The following is a 25,676-nucleotide window of genomic DNA, read 5'->3' as shown; positions in this document are numbered from 1 at the left end:
TAATTCCTGCATTCTCACAACATCTTACACCATGCTCATCATTTATTGCTGAGATATCCTGTTTAGCTGAGCGCTGCCGTAGCTGCTGTGCAAGAAGGCGCCCAGCCCTCTCACCATGCTCATAGTAGCCATACCTAGATTTGGATATTAAATATTCGGCCTGTTGGGTAGATGAGATGTTAAACTCTGTTTGGAGTAATATACGTTTCTTAAGTGAATCATGTGTAAAAGTATGGCAACATTCCCTGTCCAATTGTAGAATCTGATCTGTTAGCAATTTTAGCCGTTCGATGCCTGTCTTCTTTTTGTTTGCACAGTAAGAAATGATTTGACCTCTCAGGTAAGCCTTTAATGACTCCCAAACAGTGCTGAGTGGCATCCCAGGAGTCCGATTAACATCAATAAAAAACTTAATTTCGGAAGCAAGCATATCGACAAAGTCCTCATCAGATAAAAGTATGGGATTAAGTCGCCAAGGACGATAGATCGATTGCGTAACAGGAACATTCAGTTTCATTATAAGCGGACTATGGTCAGAAATGACTATCGCTCCATAATCACATTCTCTCACTAAAGGTAGAATCCGTTTATCGAGGAGAAAATAGTCAATCCGCGAATAACTCTTATGAACATGGGAGAAGAACGAATACCGTCTTAGGGTCGGATTTCGAAAACGCCACACATCAACCACTCCGTAAGTGTTAAGAAATGAATTAATTGACTGGGCAGATTTAGAGAGAGAGGTCCTTCCCACTGTACTACGATCAAGAGAGGATAGCACACAGTTCACATCTCCCCCAATTATGAGATTATGTGTTGAAATATTAGGTAAATTTGAAAAAAGCGTATTAAAAAATGTTTGATCATCCCAATTAGGAGCATATACCGAGACTAAAATAACTGGAAGTGCGTACAGTTTTCCCACCACTATTACATAGCGTCCGGCAGCGTCCGTTTTAACACTGGATGCCGTGAATTGCACCTGTTTACCAACCAAGATGGCTACCCCTCTTGATTTAGATTGGAAGTTAGACTGAAACACCTGACCAGCCCATCGCCTGTTTAGATTTACACTGTCTACTTTATGCAAATGGGTCTCCTGCAAAAAAGTAATATTAGCATTAAGCTGTTTTAAATGTGTCATAACTTTCCTAAATTTCACTGGACCATTAAGGGATTTCACATTCCAACTCACACAGTTAACTGGGTGACTGTTGATGAACCTATTAGTATTAGGACTGCTCATGTAAGGTCAATTGGACTGTAGCACAGTATCCACAAACCATCACAAAAAATAACCTGACATAAGACATTCTCAAAACAGATAGATCCGGTATAGTCCCACCCCTCTCTCTTGGAAAAACACAGAGAACCCACAAAACCGAAAAATCCACACATTTGTGCTTATACTGGGGAACTTAACTCCCTGCCTGGGCTCCCGCCATGGCTAAATCACGGTAACCAAAGTAAAAAAGGTTTCCTTACTTTAAAGCATTATTGCTGTTTATGCTCCTTGCTGCATTAATAAAATGAATATATCACTAACCAAAATCTGGACAGTCCCCCTACAAACTCTCATACATAGAACAAAAAAGAAGAATGTTGTCCCTCGGAGTAAAGTCTAAAATTAAATCAAGATATAGCGTGGGACGTAATGTTGGAAGGTTCCATACAACCTGACAAGCATAATGGCTCAATGGGGATTGGACCTGCGGTTAACACTGGTCCTCGCTTGGCGATGCTGAGAGGATTTTCTTTTTAACGTAATCCATTGCTTTATTGGCATCCAGGAATTCCTTGTCTTCCTCCCCATGAGAGATGCGGAGCCGCGCAGGAAAAAGCAGGCCGTAGCGAACATCACGTCGGTTGCGAAGAAGCTTCCTCACCTCCGTAAACGCTGCCCGAGCCCTTAAATCTTAAAATCTTTTTTGCAAAAGAATCACTTACCTCTTCACACCTTTACAGTGAGCATCACATACAGTAATGGAAACACACGTACTGCATGATACCAGAGCTAAGGATGTGTTTGGTGATGACTAACCTTGTTGTCTTGAGTGACCAGGATGCTGCTCCCTCCAGGTTTTAGTGGCACTTCCTCCATGGCTCCAAACACATCTGTCTCCACAGAAAAGGTCAGCTCCAGACCCAGGTCACTGATGTCATTATCCAAGATCCACTGCAGGTTTTTAGCATACTCTGGATCGATAGACGACACATCCTGATAACTCACTGGAATACCTGGAAACCAAAAGAAAATACATAATCAGGATTAACAAGAGAAATATTTTGCTTTGAAAACAGTATTTGACATTTGTTGTCTTAGTAAAAAAAGTTAAACAAGGGAAGTGCAAGGGAAGTGTGCAGTTATTTATATCAAATGTTAATATGTCAGTAGGAAGGAAATCTCAATCAGTCTCACCAGCATCAAAAAAATGATGCTACTGGATGCTGATTATCCTGATGCTCCAAAGACTTTAGCACTGACTGATAAGTTAATAGTTAACCTACAATCAAGTCGTTTAGATGAACTGAACATCCAAAACATCCCTGACACACAGCTCTGGAACACACCTACAGATTTTGCTTGACTGCGACACTGAAATGTTTCAGATCAGTAAAAGCAGTTTAACACCAGACAAACATAACCTGAGTAAATATTAAACCCAGTCTTCAAATGATGATCTATTGGAAAAAAAATGATCACAACCGAGCTGAAGATGAAAAACAAAGCAACCCCTTGAGCTTTAAGTCAAACTGATGGACTGACATTCTCATTTTGTGGTATAGAGCAGGATTCATGTTTCCACTAATTACAAAAAAGCAGCCCCAGCCATCACACCGTCACTACCGTGTCTGACTTACCACATTCAGCATGTGTGTATGAATGGATGAATGACTGGATGTGGCGTAAAGCATGTTGGACTTGATAAAGCTTTATAGATTTTAAACTCTTAATAAATCAAATCCTCATTTAAAAGACAGCATTTTCTATTTAATCAAATTATCTTTGTATATTTAAATTTGTTAGACGATCTGAAACATTTAAGTGTGTCAAAAAAAAAAAACTAGATGAAAAGTATTCTGCAATAGGAATATGACTTTTCCCCCAATATAGTTAATTTGGATTTTTTTTTCTTTTTTGCCCTCTTCCATCTTGCCTTTCCTGTATGTTTGTTCTGCACAGTATGGAAGGTTAGCCTGTCCGAGGGAAGTTGGCAGTTGATTTATCAACCTGTTTTGGTTTTGCTAACTATACAGAAAAAGTTGATAAATGAGGAAAAAAGTTGAGTTGATCAAGTTTCCCAAGAAAACAAATTTCAATCCCCTTCTTTACTTCCAACTGACTGAACAGGAATAGATTTTTTAAAAACTGAAGCAACTGGGTGATGATTTAAACACATATGGTTACAAGTAACCATATGCTATTTACAAATACAAATATCATGAACCTTTGATCAACATCTAGATATCTTTGTGTTTTCTACCCAGTATGTGTTTGTAGAAGGATCGAGTGAAGTAGATGTTGACCAGCTGCCGGTGGTAGAGAGCCAGACCCAAAATCTGACCCGCAAACTGGAAGTAGTTCAGATGGTCTGGATTCACCGAGGAGTTGCTGTTGGGCTGGAAGGTTGTACCTATGCAGAAGGAAAGCGCTGCAGTTCAGCTCTTGCCATTTAATGTTATCACTGTAGGTAATTTGCTGTATACCATCAGCTGACTGGGTGAACAGAGCGTAGTCAGGATTGATGATTTCATTAGACAGGATATCAAACCACTCCCGAACCACACCCTGGCCCTGAAACACACACACACACACACCCATCCATACACACACACACACACACACACACACGCACACACACACACACACACACACACACACACACACACACACACAGCACACCACACTGATCAGAGTGCAGCAGAGAATGGACTCTTTTCATTCCTCCAAAAGGTACTGACAAACGGACAAAGTGTCAGAGCCGACTATCTACCTTCCAGATTTTCTTCCAACTATTACCCAAACCGGTCTGTCTAAAGGACAGAGATGCTTGTTAACACTCTCCTGTTTTAGTGAAACTGAATGTAAGGAAGGCTCTAAAAAAAACTTTATAATGTGATGTATTTCAACATTTGAGGAGCCTTTTCTCACTCTGCCCCCGACTCTGGAGCTCTCTACTTATTGACTCTATTTTTCCTTTCAAATCCCAAATCAAAACACATCTGTTTCAGTCGGCCTTCATTTGTAGTTTGTTGCTTCATTTTGTTTATCCTTCTTCATCTGGTTATTATTTGTAGTCTACTCTTGTATTGTGTTATTGTTTTCTTGTAATTGGGCGTCTTGAAAGTGGCTGACAAATAAAATGTATTAATTAATCATCTAATTAATTACACAGCTACTGTTTTATGTCTATGAATGCGATGTGAATGTAGAAACTCACCATGCCTTCCTCACCATGAAAGCGGACAGCTATACCCTGTTTGAGCTTCTCATTAGTGGACTTGGAAACCATCTCACAGCTGCTCCTGAATATGGAGTCTGAGTGTGAAGCACAACAGCAGCACAGCGTTGACAAGTTTCACCACATAAACACTGGAACACCAAGAAGCGCATACTGCTCCTGATCATACTGTGATTTTACTGGGGTTTAAACTCAAAGCATTTTACCTTATTCTGTGTTCCCAGTCCTAGTGGCCAAAAACATCTACCATAATAATCATTACCATTATAATGATTTCTGTATATTTAGGTTTATATTCTTTGAAAGAAATTGTAAGCAACAGAAACGTTTGGTGCTTCTAAGCAGTGATGTCAGTAACGTAATTAGACGTTATGACGTCGGACCACTTTTTTCAGTAACGAGTACTGTACCAACCTATGAACCCCCCCAAATAAAAAAAACCCCAGTAAACATACACGTATAAGCCGCAGATATCTCTGCCGCTCTAGATTTTCCACAACAGTGGAGCAGCAGCAGAGGAGGGCGGACATCCAAAATTTGATTCATAACGGGTCAATTGAATATCATTTATTATGGTTAAAAAAGAAAAAGTTGCCAAGTTTAGATTTAACTGAACTGATTATGAGAGCATATGAGTTTGAATAGAAAAATCTCCTTACTGTCTGCTACTAGCATGTGCTAAATGAAAATGGGCGCCTTCTTCTTCTTTTTTTAGATTTCAACGGCAGCTTGCATCCATTATTTCCATTATTGTTGCACTACTGCCATCTACTGGATGCATAAAGAAATGCATCCATTTCATTATGCATCCAGGATGAATGACTGGCTCAAATTCTCATAACGATCCCATATTATTTAAAAAATGAAAAATCTTCTTTTCCCCCTCAATGCTATTTAACTGATCAACAACATTCGCAAATTTCAATTCCCTATTAAAAACTAATTCCATTTTAAATGGCAATTTCTTCTTTTATTTCCAATTTTGACTTCCAATGATTCACTTCCTGCTAAAGAGCCCCCTGGTGGTTGAAGAAAAATCCACATATAAGCCGCACCGCACTACAAACCGAATGGTTCAAGCGTTGTTAATGTGAAGTTAATATATTTGCTGTGAATGAGGTCGAGCTTCGCGTTGCGCTCCAGAAAACGGCAAACACTGAGACTAATGAGGGCAGCACAATAAACGTGAAAAAAGCCACAAATGAATGAGTCTGTAAAGTTGTGCAACTAAACGCTATTATAATTATTAATATTAAGTTAAGTGCCACAAATCTGTGCAGCGGGACATCTGAGTTGTGGAGCCGCAGGAGGAGCTCTGTGTGATGCGCTCTGACACCAAACGCAGGGCGCAGGGGATGGGTGGGGCTCTAAAATCCTATTTATAGTTTTCCAGACAATACTGGAACACACAAAAACATGCATAAATTACTCAAGTTTTTTTTTTGTACTGTTGTAACCATTAAACAATCTACTATAGGTGGAGACACATTGTTGATGTTACTAATATAGAATAACTTGTATTGGCAAAGCTCAAAGTAATTTTCACAGGTGGCGGAGGGTTGTTGTTAGCAGCTGCTGAAAGTAACTAAAAAGTTACTTTTAATGTAACTTAGTTACTTTCAAAATGAAGTAGTCAGTAATCTAACTAAGTTACTTTAAGGAGTAATCAGTAATCTGATTAAAGTTACTTTTACAAAGTAACTATGCCATCACTGTTTCTAAGGTAATTCCAAATAATTGGACAGAGTTAATCATCAGAGGTTGTCGGATTTCAGAGCAAATGGGACCCTGGGATCAAAGAAGATCAGATATTCTCATCTGCTTTTTATGTCGCGTCTGTACAATTGCTACAAAGTTGGATGATGACAGCAGTGGTGGCATGGTTATGACCTGCTCATTCAGGCTCTCTACAGTTCTGGCTTGCATCACTTACTTAAAGTTTAGATTTGCTGAGGCCCAGAATAACTTCAACTTTCCATTTTGCAACAGCAATATTAAAAACATAAGAGAACAACTGATTTGTGGAAGCAGGTCTTGGACATGGATGACAGAAGTGTGTTGTGAAGATTGTGGGTACCTCTGTGGATGAGAAGGATATCGCTCTCATTAACAGGACGATGGACCATGTCTGAGTCTGGCTGGCCAGCCAGCAGATGCTCGTAGAACCACTCACAGCGATCCTTAAAAGGCTAGAGGGGACAACAAAGACTTCACTCAACAAAACTGCACAGCATTTCCCAGACTAATTACCACTTCGCTGTGCTGTCAACTTTCAGGCTGTGGATATTTCAGTCACAACTGGTGGCTTGGAAAGGCTTTGGAGCTGAAACACTCATCAGTAATACAGAGACGAGGACTGAGTCTATTTGCATAATATATGTCTTTGTTCCCTAAGCGAAGGCGGTAGACTGAAGGATGAGCATGAAAAAAACACAAAGGTTTTTCCCTCAGGGCTGCAGAGCACTAAAAAACGAATCAGAAGATGAAATCAAATTCACCAGGTTAAAGTCTGTAATTAAAACAAGAGCCTACTCCCAAGTGAGCTATAATCCATGGGTAACGAGGTGCAAATGCTGCAGTTCAAATATACTGAAAAATAAGCAAACAGCACACAACTCAAAGCAGCACTTAAAATTTATGATGCCATTTAAATTAAACTTAAGACAAGTGTTATTGTCATAGAGATAACGCTGTTAAATTATGCTGAAGTGCAGACAGGGGACTTTCAAAATCACTTTCTATAAAGTCTCTAAGGAAACAAAGACAGAACTGTCACATAAAGAATAAGCTAAGTCAATCTGATGCCTGATGCCTCAGACAAAAGGAGCAGAGATACCAGGGGCCTAAAGGAGTGAACAGCTTTCACACTAAAAGTTGGCGTAGGGACAAATTTTGAAAAGTGTGGTGCACAAAAAACAATCAGATGTATAAAATCACGAGCAGGCATGTAGCTGCTCTTCTTTCCTTTGTACAATTCAATCTTGTGGACGCCTGTCTCCACCCAGAAATGCGTATTTAAATTAGTATAAATAACCAGAAGGCTGCCACCACTTGTCCCAATTATCATAGCAACTACTATTGAAACTAATAACACACTTTATTTAAAAGGTGCCCTTCAGGGATCCGAAGGTCATTTCAGAAAAAAATAAAAGCAAAAAAAATCTCAAAAGAGAAAAATATTTAAAATGGTAAACAAAAAGGACTTGTTGATCAAAGTGAAAATGTTTCTTTGAACAGATGAGTTTTCAACCAAGATTTAAAAGCAGAGAACCAGAGAGGGAACTCAACATGATGCTGAAGCCTATTCCACAGTACGGAGAAATCATGTTGAACCAGACCAACATGTGACTGTTAAGGCGCTTTTCCACTAGCCCCCCTCTAACCGGGTCGCCTCGGTCAGATTCGTTTTCCATGAGTAAATTTGGCGCGGCTCAGCCCAGCTGTTCTCAGATTTTAGTACTTACTTCAGTGGTAGTACTAGCAGGATCGATCAAGGTATGGCACCAAAACCATTTGATTGACAGCAAACCGCATTCATTGATTATGTCACTGTAAACTGCAAAACAACCTTTAGAGTTTAGAATCTAATTTTAGCTGTGGGCTCTGCTGACATGACATCTGCTATCAGAGAGCTGTATGGAGAAGTTTAATTATGAAAATAATCAGGAGCAGCAGCAGGAACACATGCAGTAACTTCTGCAGCAGAATGACCGTGAAGTAACAGCGCTGCTAGCAGCTCGTTTCTCTGAAATTACATCCCTAATTCACACACAAACATCATTACACAGAAATTGAAGGATTTATAGGCAGTGTAATTGTCCAAGGAACCATGGACATGTGGTGGGCGAAAGACGGAGCCAAATTTACAATATTCTAATTAAAAGTGCAGCAAACTAATGGTGTTGTAGAGGGCTGCACTGGGTTAACTCGGGGAATTTCAAACTGTCCGACCCGTGCTTCGATACACTCCAGGCCGCTTCTTTGTTGTTGCAATCATCAATTTATTCCACTTTTATTGTCATACTTCAGACTTTACAAGGACTGACCAGGCCAAACCATACAATGGTGCCAACAATAAACGTTTCTCTGTCACACCAGTAATTGCTTATTTCAATCATATGGCTCTTACACCAATATTCAGGCAACTATTGTCAGACTTTACCCATCAAGACATGGGTCACCTTATGTCAACATATGCCAGGATGTTAAGTTTGAAAACAGCTTTCCTTCAAGCTATTCACACAATTCTTCTGAATTTTCTTTATAAAGATGTACCAGAAAAAGAGTGACAGGGTTTTTCTCCGCTCTACTCCTATTTTCCTCCTACACCCATTTCTGACTTTCCTCCAGTCAGTCTAATAAGAGATTCCAAGATGGATATTAGAAACTCATTGTACAGAGAATAAAGGAAGAAAACTTGTCATTCTTTATAAGTTAATGATTTTTTTGAAAGTACAGTTAGGAAGCTAAGAGTAGCATGTCTGTTTACAGCACCAGGATTCAGCCTAGCCACTCAAGTATGTGGTCTGACTAATTATTCAAATTATATCAGCTTGTTATATTTTCCAGGGTAACTATATAAAAATTTGTTTGATTAGTTAACTATATGAAGATTATTTTGAAACAAAGGAATAAGCTGCAAATTAAGAACATTTATTTTAATAGGCTACAGACACACAGCTTTTCCACCACTGTGTACTTCTGTCTAAAAACAATAAATCTTCTAAAATGACAAAAACAATCAGGCAACAAATAGATCTGCAGATGATCATCACTGTAACCATAAAAACTAATGTAATATTCTCATAGTAGCAGCGGAAGCAATTGTTGCTATTTGATTTTACATACAATTTGTGATGAGATAATAAACTTAATTTGTTTTCATATTTATGTTCAGATTGTGATAGCTTTAAGAATCTCATACAGTGCCATGCCTATTGTTACTATTCCAAAACAGAAGGAATATTTAATCAGCCAGGAATATAAAAGTATGTACAAGTAAGTCAACAAATTTGAGAGCACAAATATTTTTTTTCATACCTGGTTCTTAATAATGTGCATAAAACGTGACATCAACTCTGGACACTCAAGCAGAAAATGGAAATGGTTAAAGATGATCTTTGGATTCCTGGAAAGAGAAGTCAGAGAGGAAACATCCACAGGGGACACAGAGAGAACAAAGAGACAGCAGTGGAAACAAATTAGGAGTAAAATAAGCAGTGTGATCGATATTTCATCTCTAATGTGAGAGGAGCCTGATGTATAGCCAGCGGCATATCGACTCACCTGGTTACAAAACATTTCAGCACCTCGTCATGCTTGCAGACAAACTCTATAAAGCGGGGGGAGGTCATTCTGAAAGCAAAGAGGAGGAGGAGGAGGAGGAGGAGGAGGAGGAGGAGGAGGAGGAGGAGGAGGAGGAGGAGGAGGAGGAGGAGGAGGAGGAGGAGGAGGAGACTGGATTAAATGCACATCACATGAAATGAAATTTATTATTAATATTAATAATAATAATAATAATATAAACATTTGCCAAGTACTTTAGTACAACAATGTCTGTATCAAAGCCAGGATAATTATGGTCATTAATTTATTTCATACTATTGAGAATAACTAATTATGTGTTTTTCTTCTATCTCTTGTAGCTAGTTGTAAAGCTAAAGGAAATGACATGTTAAGAAACACCCTCAAAACTAAGGTAATAGGTTTTGACACACTAGGGAACACCCTCTTTAGAGCGTAGCTTAGATAGAGGCTAACAAACAGAACTACATACTGTTGTTTGATGCCATTTTGTTCTGCTAGCTCTCAAGGACAGCATGAACTATGGACCAGCTGAGTGAAGTTGCCCCCCAACCCCCACCTTCTTGAAATCAGACAAAATTGGTGTCGAACATTTATGCTACTTTTTATGCTGGTTTGTGCAGCAAAAATTTCCGTTTGTGGTGGTTTGGCTTTGAAGATACTAATGAAAGGTTAAAGGTCAAAAGGTCAACCAGCCCAACACTTTAATGAGATCAGACAAAATTGGTGTCAAACAATTGTGCTGGTTTGTGCAGCAAAAATTTTAGTTTGTGCTATCGTTCTAAAGATATTAAGAAAAATGTTCTCTAGGGGTCATCAGAGGTCAACCACTCCCCTAGCCCTGGTCACATTTAAATGCCATCCATCCATCTATCCATTTTCTTGCACCCTTTTTCCCTCAGTGGGGTCGGGAGGGATGCTGGTGCCCATCTCCAGCCAACGTTTCGGGCGAGAGGTGGGGTACACCCTGGACAGGTCGCCAGTCTGTCGCAGGGCAACACAGAGACACACAACCATGCACACACACACACTCACACCTAGGGGCAATTTGGAGAGGCCAATTAACCTGACAGTCATGTTTTTGGACTGTGGGAGGAAACTGGAGTACCCGGAGAAAACCCACCATGCACAGGGAGAACATGCAAACTCCATGCAGAAAGACCGGGAATCGAACCCAGAACCTTCTTGCTGCAAGGCAACAGCTCTACAGCTGTGCAGCCCACATTTAAATGTATTTATTTAATTGCACAAGCTGAGTTGGTGCTTGTTTTACAACAAAAATTTTCATTTGTGCTGCTTTGGCTTTGAAGATATTAAAGTTTAAGGGTTAAAAGGTCAACCAGCCCGCCTTCTTTTATAAACAATTTGTGCTGGTTTATGCTAGTTTGTGCACTGATTTGAAGTCGTGAAAATAAGTGTTGAGGATGACTGTTGATCAAGAAATTGAAATGGAAACAGCAGACTAGATGGTTAGCACGTTTTGCTCTAGTCCTATTTTTTGTATTTTAACAGTACAGGTTGTCTAATAGCGCCCTCTGGTGACCAGAAACTAAAATACAGGTCTCTGAGTGTGTTTTGGGAGGTGTTGTACCAGTACATTCTAAATTAGACCTAGATCCAAGCGAATTTCATCCATGTTAAAATTTAATTATTGGTGTTCATAGGTTGGTACTTAACAATTTCAAATTAAATTCACAGATCCAGCATGAACTGATGTTCAATGACCTTTGATGACCTCTAGAAACATTTTTATTAATATCTTCAAAATTACAGTGGCACAAATGGAAATGTTTCCTGCACAAACCAGCACCAAATTGTTTTGACACACAATTTGGGATCAAAATTAATTTGCTTGACACCAAATTTATTTATTTATTTTTTGCAAATGTGAGCAGGGCCAGAGGAGTGGTTGACCTCTGGCGACCCCTAGAGAACATTTTTCTTAATATCTTTAGAATGATAGCAGCACAAAAAAAAATTTGCTGCATAAACCAGCACAAACGGAGTTGAGTTAATTGACACCCATTTCGTCTGATTTGAAGAAGGTGGAGGGGCTGGTTGATCTTTGATGACCTCTAGAAACATTTCTTTATACCTTTAAAATGATAGCAGCACAAACGAAAATTTTTGCTGCACAAACGGAGCACAAAACATTTGACACCCAATTTGTCTGATTTGTAGAAGGTGGGGGGACCAACTTCACTCAGGTGCTGTACCTTGGGATTAATAGATGGAATTCATGAATTCAACTCACTGACTTTTCTTCAACCTCATACATCAAGAACTTAGCCTGGAGAACGGATAATTCTCCACAATACTGATCAATATTCCCTTTCATGGCTCTTCATCATATAACTGAATTTATTGCCATTTATAAATGGAATAAGTTCCTATTTATACCAAACAATATCACTTTGCAGTTTTCAGATTCAAACAATGGGATTTTCTGAGATGAGGGTGGTGCAGAGACAGGAAGAAGTGGCTGATTCTGCTCTGTCAGGTGAAGCCAGGATGCTGAGCACTGACCCCTGTGGCATTTGACAGGAGCAGCTCATGTAGAAGGCCTGAATAACCGCACTGAGCCGGTTGGCTGTCATGGAGATCACATCCTCCCCGTCAACATACGCTTCTCCCTCAAGCAAGGAGAGCGTGGGTGTGTTGCTGGAGGGGTCTGACTTCCGCTGCTTGAGCAGGAGGGACGCTATCTCACTGCTGGAAGAGGATGAAGATGGGTTCTTCGTGGATCTTTCCAGCTCTGTAGAGATGAGCATCAGCCACTCATCAAGAGAATGCCATAGCAGCTCCAATGGCTGCAGAGACACAGACAGAGAGAAGAATGGAAGATCAAAAGCTACTTCATCCACTCAGGCAATAAAAGACAGAGGCTTCTTGGAACATTTGCTTCACGTTATAGAGAACACACTGTCTATGAGTTAGACATAATATACAGAAAACTAGATCACTGCATGGCGCAGAGTTTAGAGTGGGGACCTGCCACAGGTCTTGATGCAGCCGACCCGAAAAAAATAATCACCAGACCAGCCTTAAACTGTATTGATTGATTTTCACACATTGATGTTTGGAAGATTCTTTTAGCTGCCTGTGCATCCTTTACTACAAACGTTAAGAGTTCTCTAAAGGAATGCTGTTACTGCATTTTAAGCACAAAAAAAATTCCCAAAACAAAACTGTTAATTGTATTTAAAAGAGGAATTGATTTGTTAGTTTATTGGAATGTTTTATGCATTTCTAATGTTGTATTAAAAAAGCTTCAGTGGTTAAACAAAATAGTTGCAGAATGTTCTAATTTTTTAATCAGAATAATTGTCAGAATAATCAATAGATTAATAAAACAACATAGTTGCAGTCCCAATCATTCAAATTAAATTAAAAAATACTTATTGATCCCAAAGGGAAATTAAATGTTGTCATAACTCACATTAATTCAAAGTCTTAAACGAGTTATTGTAGACAGTGATGGCTGTCGGCAGGAAAGATCTCCTGTAGAGGTCTGTATTACAGTGAATCTGAAGAAGCCTCTGACTGAAGATGCTCTGCTTTCCCAAGATAATCTAATGAAGAGATGGGTGGTGCAAAAATCAAGAAAGTCCAGAGTTTTCTTGATTTTATAAAGAATCCTTCTTTGCCTCATCATCTCCAGAGGTTCCACAGTCGTGCCCAGAACAGAACCAGAACAGAACCAGAACAGAACCAGCCTTCTTTATCAGGTTGTTGAGCTGTTTTATGTCCCTGGTTCTGATGCTGCTGCCCCAACAGACTGACAGAAGCTCTGCAGCATCTGGCTGCAAACCTTGAAGGATCTTAGCTTCTTCAAGAAGTCCAGTCTGCTCCGTCTCTTCTTACAGATGCTTCACTGTTGTGCCTCAAGTCCAGTCTGTTGTCCAGATGAACACCTGTCTGTTGTTCCTCAACCACCTTATTCCCCCATTCACACACATTCAGACACTGATGGTAGTGAGCTACACTGTAGCCCCAGCTGCCCTGGGGCAGCCTGACTGAAACAAGGTTGCCACATCAAGACACCAGACCCTCTGATCCCCACCACCAGGAGAGGGACGGAGTGGGAATTGAACCGGCATACATTCTCATTCCCATTTAGAAAGACCTGTCTGTGTAAAGTGCAAATGGAAATGAATTGTCAGTGTGTCCAACTGACCATTCTATATGAGATCTGCACCTCGTACTAACCTTAAAGACCTGGCTCCGAGGCGTTTTGTTCCCATTGTAGCCCATATCGTTGCCATTGTTGGGAGAAGAAGGGCCGAGGCGGAACACGTGGCAGAAAATACGAACAATTCTCAGAAGACTTTTCATCTGAGCGTCATAACTACTGGACAGACTGACAGAAGGACAAAACACAGTGGTGTCAAATCAACTTGTACAACCATAAAAATACATGAAAATATTCAGCCTTAGAGCAAGGTACATGGTGAGGGCACATGCACTTTTATCATGACTTTATTTACATCTTTGTTATGATCTTCACAGAGACAGAAGTTTAAAACCTTTTACATCTTAAGTTATGCCACAAACCAACACAAAGAAACCACTTCAATATCTTTCATAATTAAAATCTTGAGAAGTTTGGCATGCATATATATGTTCAGCTCTCCATAGTTAATATGTTGTAGAACCACCTTTTGCTGCAAACAGTTAGCATTTGAAAAGCATTTGTCAATATCAAAACTAAAAGAGATTAAAAACTTTAGCTGTGTATCTCTGCAGCTCCTCCAGAGTTACCATGGGCATTCAAGCTGCTTCATTGATTAATGTTCTTTTCTGCTGGCCTAGATGTTTATATGCAGCGCCATCTTGTTAGACTTAAAAGTAGGGCATGCATGCCATACTTTTCAGACTTATTCATAAAACCAAGCGTAATTTTCTCTCACTTAAAATTCCAATAACATATATCAAAGTATGAGATTGTAACATGAAAAATATGAAAAGGTTCCAGGGGTGTGAATACTTTACAAGCCACAGTGCATGCAATATATCAGAAACAAACCAAAAGGTTTAATCAAATGCTGCAAATCTGTAACTTCACCTGAGAAGTTTGTGTCCATTAGTGGTCGCCACTTCTGCAAGACTGGTCAAAACCTTCTGATAGTGACTGTCACTCTGCTGAGACACATGCTCCAAAACCTGCCTGAGCTACAAAACAATGCAAAAATATTACTTATAGCTCATACTCTGTTCGCAACTGCTTTCTAACATAAAGGAAAGTTTCTGTGTCTTGGTCTTCCTTAAACCTCAACTGGCTTTTCACTCATCTTTTGTCCAGTCTTTCATTTGACCATGACAGCAAGGCGTGTGTGCTAAGGCAAACAATGGTCAAAAGGAGAATTGATAGACTTAAAAAAAAACTTTCTACAAAGATACATCAAATGTTAAGCTATTACTTCAACATTTAGCAGATATAGAAAGAGACGTAATTCTTCTTGTTCTTTTTAGTTAGAAGCTCTTTGATTACAAAAAAACTATTTTGTATGTCAAAATAAATTAGATTTTTAGATTTTATCATCAGAAATTGGAACAAATTGACTTTTTTTTACTTTTGTGATGAAAGTACTTTAAACAACTATAAAAATAATTCATTAAGAGCAAAGTGGAACTGAAGGTGATTCTGATGAACAAACACAATAAACAAATCTTTAAGTCCAGCACTTTGGAAGCATTTTATAGAGAATGAAGTTCCAGTTATATACCTATAATGTTATTACCATATTCTCTTTTACGTCCTCATTCTGTGTCATCTGGATTAGCATCTGGAACAATCTAGCATGGTGCTGGATGAGGATCTCACAGGTCTCCCCATATCCACCCTGAAAATAACACAGCTGGTTCAAAAACAGCAGCAAATGAAATGAAAAGGTAAAACATGTTCTGCTACAGTAAATGGAGATGAACTAGCCACCTGCACACAGAGATCCAATGGAGTGATTCCATTTTTGTCAGCAAGGTATTTGGCACCACGAGAGAGCAGGATTTGTGCAGTGTCCCTCTGTCCATGGCTGAGGAACAACACAACACAAGCTTTACCTCACTGTAGTAACAAGAAAACCTGGATCAATCCAAGTTCAACATTTTGCATTGACAAAGATGTTTTGGAGTAGAAGCAGTAAAGTGTGAAGGAAAATGGGGAGAGGCTTGCAGCAAAGCGCCTCCTGCACCAGCTGTGGCTGATTCACACACCAAACCACACTCCCTTTGCCTCCCCCTCCCACATTTCTGCATCTAGAAGTCTGATGAAGAGGCAGCTGAGAGACTGAACCTGAACAAGGTTGCAGGTCCAGATGGTATCCTAAAGGCCTGAAGCTGCAGAGCAGCTCTGTATGATTCTGCAGGATCTCTTCAACCTCAGCCTGACCCAAGTCAAGGTTCTGTTGTTGTGGAAGACATCCTGCTTGGTTCTGGTACCAAAGAAAACTCACAACTCAGTCATGAAGAACTATAGACCTGTTGCCATGACCAGCCACATCATGAAGGTAATAAAGAGAATCCTGTTGCCCACCTGACAAGCAGATATCAAGACCCCTTGAGCTTATTGCCGTGGAGATGTAGTTGATGATGCCATCATACACAACAAACCCACTGTCATCTGGTCAAAGCAGGCACCACTGTGAGGATCATGTTCTTTGATTTCTCCAGTGTATTTAACACAGTTCAGCCTGATCTGCTCTGTGAGAAACTCCAGAAGACACAGATGGAGTCCTTAACAGTCACCTGGATCTATGACTACCTCACAAACAGACCACAGTTTGTGAGACTGAAGGACTGTGTGTCTAACCAGGTGGTCAGCAACACAGCAGCACCACAGGGCCCTGTACTCTCACCATTCCTTTTCACTCTACACTTCAGACTTCCAACACAACTCTGACTTCTGTCATCTGCAGAAATACTCAGCTGACTCTGCAGTTATTGGTTGAATCAGAGATGGACAAGAGGCTGAGTACAGAGATCTGGACTTCTTGAGGAAGCTAAGATCATTCAAGGTTTGCAGCAAGATGCTGCAGATCTTCCATCAGTCTGTTGTTGAGAGCATCATCTCTTCATCCGTCATCTGTTGGGCCAGCAGCATCAGAACCAGGGACATAAAAAGCTCAACAACCTGATAAAGAACGCTGGTTCTGTTCTGGGGACGACTGTGGAACCTCTGGAGATGATGAGGCAAAGAAGGATTCTTTATGAGGTCAAGAAAGTTATGGAAAACCCTGACAATCCTCTTCATGAGACTGTCTTGGGAAAGCAGAGCATCTTCAGTCAGAGGCTTCTTCAGATTCACTGTAATACAGACCTACAGGAGATCTTCCTGCCAAAAGCCATGACAATCTTCAATAACTCTTTAAATCTTTGAAGAATCTGAATTAATCTGATTTACAACAACATTTAATTTTCTTTGATTTTCCTTTGGAATCAAAAAAGTATTTTTGAATTTTGAATTGGATTTCAACTAAACCAGGTCAGTGGATCATGTGGTTTTTCGTTACCTGCAAGCAAAGTACAAAGGTGTGGCTCCAGAGACATTTGGTCGGTTGATGTCAGCTCCACTGTCCAGAAGACACAACACCGTCTGTGAACATACAGCTACTTTTCATGTCACATCATCAGGATATTGATAGGAGGGTTCTGAAACTGATTACTCATCAGTTTTTAGAACTTAAAAAACCAGATGGGTTCTCCTTGGGCTGCCACCTTACTGTGGTGGAGGGGTTTGAGTGTCCCAATGATCCTAGGAGCTATGCTGTCTGGGGCTTTATGCCCCTGGTAGGGTCACCCAAGGCAGACAGGTCCTAGGTGAGGAACCAGACAAAGCGCAGTCCGAAAACCCCTTATGATGAACACAAACTTTGGACTTCGTTTTCCCTCGCCCGGACGTGGGTCATCGGGGCCCCACTCTGGAGCCAGGCCTGGAGGTGGGGCACGATGGCAAGCACCTGGTGGCCGGGCTCAGCCCGAAGAGGAGATGTGGGTCCCCCTTCCGATGGGCTCACCACCTGTTCGAGGGGCCAAAGGGGTCGGGTGCATTGTGCTATGGGCGGCAGCCGAGGGAGGGGACCCTGGCGGTCTGATCCTCGGCTGCAGAAGCTGGCTCTTGAGACGTGGAACGTCACCTCTCTGGTGGGGAAGGAACCGGAGCTAGTGTGCGAGGCTGAGAGGTTCAGGCTAGAAATAGTCGGCCTCACCTCGACACATGGCTCTGGTTCTGGAACCAGTCTCCTTGAGAGGGGCTGGACGTACTTCCACTCTGGAGTTGCCCACGGTGAGAGGTGCCGGGCTGGAGTGGGCATACTTGTTGCCCCCCATTTGGGCGCCTGTACGTTGGAGTTCACCCCGGTGAACGAGAGGGTAGCCTCCCTCCGCCTACGGGTGGAGGGATGGGTTCTGACTGTTGTTTGTGCTTACGGGCCGAACGGCAGTTCAGATTACCCACCCTTCTTGGAGTCCTTAGAGGGGGTACTGGAGAGTGCCCCTCCTGGGGACTCCCTTGTTCTACTGGGGGACTTCAACGCTCACGTGGGCACTGACAGTGAGACCTGGAGAGGCGTGGTTGGGAGGAACGGCCCCCCCGATCTGAACTCGAGTGGTGTTCTGTTGTTGGACTTCTGTGCTCATCACGGATTGTCCATCACGAACACCATGTTCAGGCATAAGGGCGTCCATATGTGCACTTGGCACCAGGACGCCCTAGGCCACAGTTCGATGATTGACTTTGTCATCGTCTCATCGGATTTGCGGCCGTATGTTTTGAACACTCGGGTGAAGAGAGGTGCGGAGCTGTCCACTGACCACTACCTGGTGACAAGTTGGCTCCGGTGGTGGGGGAGGAAGCCGGTCAGACCTGGCAGGCCCAAACATGTAGTGAGGGTCTGCTGGGAACGTCTGGCGGAGTCCCCTGTGAGACGGAGCTTCAACTCTCATCTCCGGCAGAACTTCGAACACGTTCCGGGGGAGGTGCGGGACATTGAGTCTGAGTGGACCATGTTCCGTACCTCCATTGCCGAGGCGGCCTATCGGAGCTGCGGCCGCAAGGTTGTTGGTGCCTGTCGCGGCGGCAACACTCGAACCCGTTGGTGGACACCTTCGGTGAGGGATGCTGTCAAGCTGGAGAAGGAGTCCTACCGGGCCTTTTTGGCCTGTGGGATTCCAGAAGCAGCTGATGGGTACCGGCGGGCGAAACGGCATGCGGCTCGGGTTGTCGCTGAGGCAAAAACTCTGGCGTGGGAGGAGTTTGGAGAGGCCATGGAGACAGACTTCCGTACGGCTTCGAGGCGATTCTGGTCCACCATCCGGCGTCTCAGGAGGGGGAAGCAGTGCAGCACCAACACTGTTTATAGTGGGGATGGTGTGCTGCTGACCTCAACTCGGGACGTTGTGGGCCGGTGGGCGGAATACTTCGAAGACCTCCTCAATCCCACCAACATGCCTTCTGTTGAGGAAGCTGAGCATGGGGACTCTGGGTTGGGCTCTCCAATCTCTGGGGACGAGGTCGCCGAGGTGGTCAAAAAGCTCGTTTTTTGACCACCTCGAAGGATCTCGAAAGTAAGTCAGGCTCGTTTCCAGTGAGAGTGGGACTCCACCAAGGCTGCCCTTTGTCACCGATTCTGTTCATTACTTTTATGGACAGAATGTCTAGGCGCAGCCGAGGTGTTGAGGGGATCCATTTTGGTGGCCTTAGGATCTCATCTCTGCTTTTTGCGGATGATGTGGTCCTGTTGGCTTCATCGGAACGTGATCTGCAGCTCTCACTGGAGCAGTTCGCAGCCGAGTGTGAAGCGGCCAGGATGAGGCTCAGTGCCTCCAAATCCGAGGCCATGGTCTTGAGCCGGAAAAGGGTAGAGTGCCTTCTCCGGGTCAGGGGGGTCGTCCTGCCTCAAGTGGAGGAGTTTAAGTATCTGGGGATCTTGTTCACGAATGAGAGAAGAAGGGAGCAGGAGGTCGACAGGCGGATTGGGGCAGCGTCTGCCGTGAGGCGGGCATTGTACCGGTCCGTCATGGAGAAGAGAGAGCTGAGCCAAAAAGCGAAGCTCTCAATTTACCGGTCGATCTACGTTCCCACCCTCATCTATAGTCATGAGCTTTGGGTCATGACTGAAAGAACGAGATCACGGGTACAAGCCGCCGAAATGGGCTTCCTCCGCAGGGTGGCTGGGCTCTCCCTTAGAGATAGGGTGAGAAGCTCAGCCATCCGGGAGGGACTCACAGTAGAGCCGCTGCTCCTCCACATTGAGAGGAGCCAGTTGAGGTGGCTCGGGCATCTGGTAAGAATTCCTCCTGGACGCCTCCCTGGTGAGGTGTTCCGGGCATGTCCCACTGGGAGGAGGCCTCGGGGAAGACCCAGGACACGCTGGAGGGATTACGTCTCTCGGCTGGCCTGGGAACACCTTGGGATTCCCCCGGAGGAGCTGGAAGAAGTGGCTGGGGAGAGGGAAGTCTGGGCCTCCCTTCTGAAGCTGTTGCCCCCCGCGACCCGACCCCGGATAAACGGAAGAAAATGGATGGATGTTTAGAGCAGGGGTGAAATCTGCCATCCTGCATCTTTCCCATGCAGCCCTGCTCCAGTTGTTCAGCTGTGAAGAGGAAATGGTAACAAGCCATCCACCTGGTTGAGACATTGTAGTGCTCTGAAGAATCCAGGTGGAAGGAGCTCACAAGGAAAGACCTTACAAAGATAACTGCTGCCGCCAATCAATCTGATAAGAGTTAGATGGTCATTCCCCAAACTACATAAAAACTGATCACTAAACAGTGATAAATATTGCATCATAAAATTCGTGGCTGCTTTACGATCTCTGGTATTTGTAAAGTTTTGACCTGACAATCCTTTTTAATCCAAGAAAAATCAGAAATATTAAAAAGGTTCTAAATATTTTTCTTTTTATAAATATTTTTTGGCTCTAGTGGCCTTTATTTGATAGTTAATTGGCAGGAAAGTGGGTAATGAGGGAAGGGAGAAGACATGCAGCAAGGGTCACCAAGGCCGGGAATCGAACCTGTGACAGCTGTGTCAGGGACTAGGGCCTCCATATGTGGCCTGTGCTTGGCCCCTGCGCCACCACAGCACACCCCCCTAAATATTTTTCTAACCATCTACCTGTTGTTAGAAATTATGATTTATGTTAGAAGCAGAGGTGACCACTCCCAGTTTTTTTGCAGAAATGCCTCATCCTAACTTCTGAACTGCAGACTGTTTTCAGCCTGACCTGTGTTTCTAACATGCCTATCATCTGATTGTAGTCACTAGCTCCTTTCTTTACCAGATACCCAGAGAATAGAGATTATCTGGGTATCTCTATTATTATCCCTATTTCACCAATTTATAAGACATTTCTTAATTGGCTTACTGTTTTGTGTCCATTCTGACACGCTACATGTAACGCAGTTTGTCCCATGGCATCCTCCACATCCACATTAGACACATGCTGGACCAGATCATGCAGAAGCTCTGTTCTGCCATTAACTGCCAACCAATGGATCTGCAGCAGAGGATCACATCAACACTTTCATTCTAACTAGCAGAAAATACAGCGGCAATTTGTTTGGAAAAGGCAATTTTATGCTAACAAAGTCAAACATCATTAACTGTAAACAACTCACAGCAGTCAGGCCCTCATTGTTGCAGATATTAACATCAGCATTATATTCCAATAATTTGCCCATGCACTTCTTCTGTCTGAGGAAATAGTAGAGGAGATGGTTGGTTACACTTCAGTCTTAATGCACATATAATGATTCGAGCCTGAGAGTCTAAACATGGTCAGTTCTCCTGAGCAACATGTCTAACACAAGTCTATAAAACAGAGCTGTCAGAAAAAAACACACTAATCTTTGCTTCAACAATTTAAATTCTGAATGTAATTAAATTCAGAATTTAATTGATTAAATTAAATGTAATTACATTTAATAGAAGGAAGAAAGGATGGCAGTGGTTAGTCATGTTTTACCCATTCCTGGCAGCTAGGTGCAGAGGGGTGCAGCCAGAGATGTCCTGATAGTTTGGATTGGCTCCTCTCTTCAGCAGCAGAACCAGACATTCCACTGACCCACAGCTGCACAAGAAGACAAAAGTTTGTTACTAAACTGACAAGACAACTGTTTAAAAAAGAAGAGTCAAAATTCTCATGTGATATGACCGTACCAGAAACCAAGGATAAAATCACATCAGAGTGCAGCTGGGAGCCACCTACAGAGATGATGTCTTTAAATTTCAGCTTCAACTGCATAGGAGCAGCTCACATGTGGCTTTAGGTCCACCTTAGCAAGTAGCAACAGCACTCAAAATGTTTCTGAGACTTATAGAGATCTCAGAGCTCAGACTTTTTATTCCAGAAGATGGATCCAAAAGTGTCTTAACATAAATAGCTTCTCTTTGTCATTGTCGCCGTTCTGAAAACACACCTGCTACTTTTTACCTGTCATTTTTGTTCTTGAAGTCATTTATGATGATCATTGGTAAAGTCATTGGGTGAGTGAGTGAGTGAGTGAGTGAGTGAGTGAGTGAGTGAGTGAGTGAGTGAGTGAGTGAGTGGATGGAATTATTTTTTATGTCTGCGAAGTTTGAAAATATCTGTTTTATCAGACTTATGGGAATGAAGAACTTAAAAAATATGTCAAATTAACTGCAGTAGAAACAAAGCTTACATGTTGGTATGTGTCAGAGACATATGGACACCATTATGACAAAATTTAATCGATCGAGTCGTTTATGACCATTATCATTAATTGCCCCCCATCCTCCACACATGTTAATCTAAAAATACATAAGTGCATACATAAGCATTCCTTTCACACCTGTTAATAATTAAAAGTAAACATTTCCATCTTTGGTCAACTTTTTCCCGCCGCCTCTTTGAACTAGCCAATAGAAACAGAGACAGGTATCAGCAATAAAACATTTCTCTCTGGTAGGTACAATGTAAACACAGTCAGGACATCTGTTTGTGAATGATTTAAAGTACAACACATTCACAAAGGGGAGGGTCAATGGCCCTGGTGCTCAGTGTGGGAACTCTTAGGGAATTAAAGTACAACACATTTTAAGTAGCGTTTGTGATTTCCTTTATCCAATCAACAACAACAACAACAACAAAAAACCCTGAATCTATAAGAACTAAACTTTAAATGTTTTTCATTTGTACATATACTTCGTAAGAATATGTGACTGGCAGTAAACAGTCACATATTCTGTTTACTGCCAGAGACCAGTCGGAGACAGGTCTCTGTTTCTATTGGCTAGTTCAAAGAGGCGGCGGGAAAAAGTTGACCAAAGATGGAAATGTTTATTTTTAGTTATTAACAGGTGTGAAAGGAATGCTTATGTATGCACTTATGTATTTTTAGATTAACAGGTGTGGGAGATGGGGGGCAATTAATGATTATGGTCATAAACGACTCGATCAATTAAATTTTGTCATAATGGTGTCCATATGTCTCTCTTGTGTCTGAGATGGGAAAAGGTTTTCAAACCCAAGAAGGAGAACAGTCACAAAGGCTATTGCAGTAAAAACTGATGAATTACCAAACATCAATGGATGAAGGATGACAAGAGAGATGAAAGCAACTGCAGCAAAGCGGAATATAAGGGGCAGAATCAATATGGGGAGGACATTGTTGGGTCCTCCAAATAGACAACAACCCAAGATCAAAAATATTTTATGTGGATTTGGCTCCAATGTGGCTTTTTTGACATTCATGCCACATTTGTTTGTATGTCCTTTTATGGACAGAAGTGAAACTTACAAGTCAACAACAGAAAAAAATAACTTTTTTCTCATAGTTTTCACACTGTTTAAACTATTGACTATCTTACTTTTTTTTAAAGTAACCTTGTTCCTTGACTTGATAGTAAATGGCTTATCAAGTTAGAAGATTCCAAAACATTTTACGCTACAATCAGTAGACGGAGAACTGCAACACATCACACTAGCCACCTGAGCATCTGGAAGCAGCAAGGAGCTGTACTACTTTTTAAGTAGCATACAATTTAAATAGATAAAAATTTATTTATTGCTTCCTTTATTATGAGAAGAGAGGAGCAGAAACGTAGCCATACTGCATCTTACTTTGCAGCAATGTGTAGCAAGCTTCTCTTTACTCGTCCAAAGGCGTAGTTCACATCAAACTTGGAATTGAGGAGCAACTCTGACACAGACCTTTCAGAAAACAAAGCAAAAGTAAAAAGATAGAAAAAATACATTTTCTAGGGAACAAAAAGCTATAAAATCATAACTTTACTATGCATAACCTCCATATTGGTCACTCATGTTTCAACACACACTTTCTAAAGAAATTTTACGGGAGCACATAGATGTGACTCTCACCTGTGCTGGTCAGCCATAACCATAGGCATGAGTGTGTAGACTGCCGTCTCATTGTCTGCAGAGATTAATGAGGGGCACATTAAACATTTAAATAGAGAAAAATCTCATTTAAGTACGCTAAGGCCAGATGGTTGAATGGGCATGTTTAGTATCTGTGATAAGAAAATGGCCATAGGGCATTGTTACTCGATATGCCAAAAACTTAAAAAAAAAAAAAAAATGAAAAAAAAGTGGTACAGCACAGAACAGACTTTGAGCAAGATTCAATAAGTTCAATTAAGACATGTTAAGAACATTATGCTTTTAGTTTAAGACCAACATGAATTATGAAACATACCGTACTTTGTTTAATAGTTTCTGTTTGAGTTACTTGATAGAATCAACAAGTTAGGACCTCATGGTGGAACAGTTGGTAGCACTGCTGCCATGCTACACTAGGGTCTTAGGTGCTGGTTCAAGTCCGGCCAGAGTCTTTCTGCATGGAGTTTACAGTTTTTTCCCCTTGACTAAGCGGATTTTCTCTGGGTACTCCAGCTTCCTTTCACAGTCCAAAAACATGACTGCTAGCTTACCTGGTCTCTCTAAAGTTGGCCTTAAGTATGAGTGTGTGTTCCTTGGACGTGGCGACCTGTGACCTTACCGTACAGAGCAAGCTTTTAATTAACAGTTACTGATGACGATAGGTTTGAGAAAACTATTAAAATTGAAGTTCTCAAGCAAAGCCATCTTTAAAGTATGTCGTGAAAACTGGTATGAGAATGTGAGATCTGTCCAGGTGCAAGCAGAAAACGGAATAAAGGCCTGAGAAATAACAGTAAATCTTGTATATTAATTTAATGATGATTAAGAGTAACAAGTATAAAATAATAATACACATGTCAAAGAAGGAATGTCTGTAATGTATAATCAAAATATATGTTCTGTATTTTTGATCAGTTAAATGTTATAATGCATTATGGAAATTTAGGTTTGTACTTTTGAGTTAACAGTAACAACTTGATTGTTGTATAATGATCATTGATTATTAAAGATTATAGATAATGAGTGAGGAAGAAACATACTGAAGTAATAAGTTGATAAAGTAACACATTGATTATGTTTTGTAATGAAAGAAAGACTTAGAAGGAGAATAAACTGTGTTGCGATGAGTACACTGAGCAGGACGAGGGTGCGGCAGAAACAGATGGCCAGGGGAAAATTGATTATGAATTACAGATGGCCAGTGGAAAAAAGGGAAGTACCGGAGATTGCTGTAATGAGGTATGAGTGAGTCATAAGGGAGTTGGGGAAGGTTGGGACTTTCCACAGACAGTGGGAAGGTTCTAAAGTCACGCAGCCCTGCCCCGTAGACAGCCCTGGGTCGAGAGGGCATAAAAGCTGGAGGACAGGGGAGGAAAGGGGTTCTTCGTCCGCGGCGCATAAGAGGAGCCAACAAGAGGACGCAGGCTAAAGACCAGCAGAGGACCACACCCCGGGACCAAGGGAAGCTCAAAGACTTCACGCCGCCAAGAAGGGACGAGTTCCACCAGCCACCGACCCTGGTTCCTGATCCGACCAACTCCTCTGCCTC

The 25,676-nt window shown here is 41.7% G+C and overlaps 1 protein-coding gene across 7 annotated transcripts in view; it reads right to left on the bottom strand.

The window, feature by feature from the left end:
- Positions 1-25,676, bottom strand: part of hace1 (HECT domain and ankyrin repeat containing E3 ubiquitin protein ligase 1) — a 55,452-nt gene that overhangs the window by 21,890 nt on the left and 7,886 nt on the right. For 5 of the 7 annotated variants that reach the window (XR_014083976.1, XR_014083981.1, XR_014083980.1 and 2 more), the window contains exons 2-19: positions 24,107-24,161; positions 23,849-23,938; positions 21,731-21,835; positions 21,384-21,459; positions 21,131-21,262; positions 17,276-17,358; positions 15,703-15,799; positions 15,509-15,610; positions 14,833-14,939; positions 13,977-14,127; positions 12,294-12,577; positions 9,750-9,818; positions 9,504-9,591; positions 6,541-6,652; positions 4,443-4,540; positions 3,709-3,796; positions 3,486-3,635; positions 2,042-2,238 (exon numbers count right to left, since the gene is read on the bottom strand). Coding sequence is in view for 1 of the 7 variants with exons in the window: in XM_081597485.1 (XP_081453611.1) it covers positions 2,042-2,238; positions 3,486-3,635; positions 3,709-3,796; positions 4,443-4,540; positions 6,541-6,652; positions 9,504-9,591; positions 9,750-9,818; positions 12,294-12,577; positions 13,977-14,127; positions 14,833-14,939; positions 15,509-15,610; positions 15,703-15,799; positions 17,276-17,358; positions 21,131-21,262; positions 21,384-21,459; positions 21,731-21,835; positions 23,849-23,938; positions 24,107-24,161 (2,084 nt within the window). In the remaining 6 variants the exon portion in view is untranslated. Of the gene's footprint in view, positions 1-2,041; positions 2,239-3,485; positions 3,636-3,708; positions 3,797-4,442; positions 4,541-6,540; positions 6,653-9,503; positions 9,592-9,749; positions 9,819-12,293; positions 12,578-13,976; positions 14,128-14,832; positions 14,940-15,508; positions 15,611-15,702; positions 15,800-17,275; positions 17,359-21,130; positions 21,263-21,383; positions 21,460-21,684; positions 21,836-23,848; positions 23,939-24,106; positions 24,162-25,676 lie in introns of those variants that run through there. The other 2 variants (XR_014083979.1, XR_014083978.1) reach the window with 2 other exon arrangements.

The sequence above is a fragment of the Poecilia reticulata genome, chromosome 16, assembly GCF_904066995.2.
Source record: "Poecilia reticulata chromosome 16, P_reticulata-male-v2, whole genome shotgun sequence".
NCBI classification, from domain to species: domain Eukaryota; kingdom Metazoa; phylum Chordata; class Actinopteri; order Cyprinodontiformes; family Poeciliidae; genus Poecilia; species Poecilia reticulata.
The sequence above is the reverse complement of the archived record's forward strand: the minus strand, read 5'-3'. Positions and strand labels throughout refer to the sequence as shown.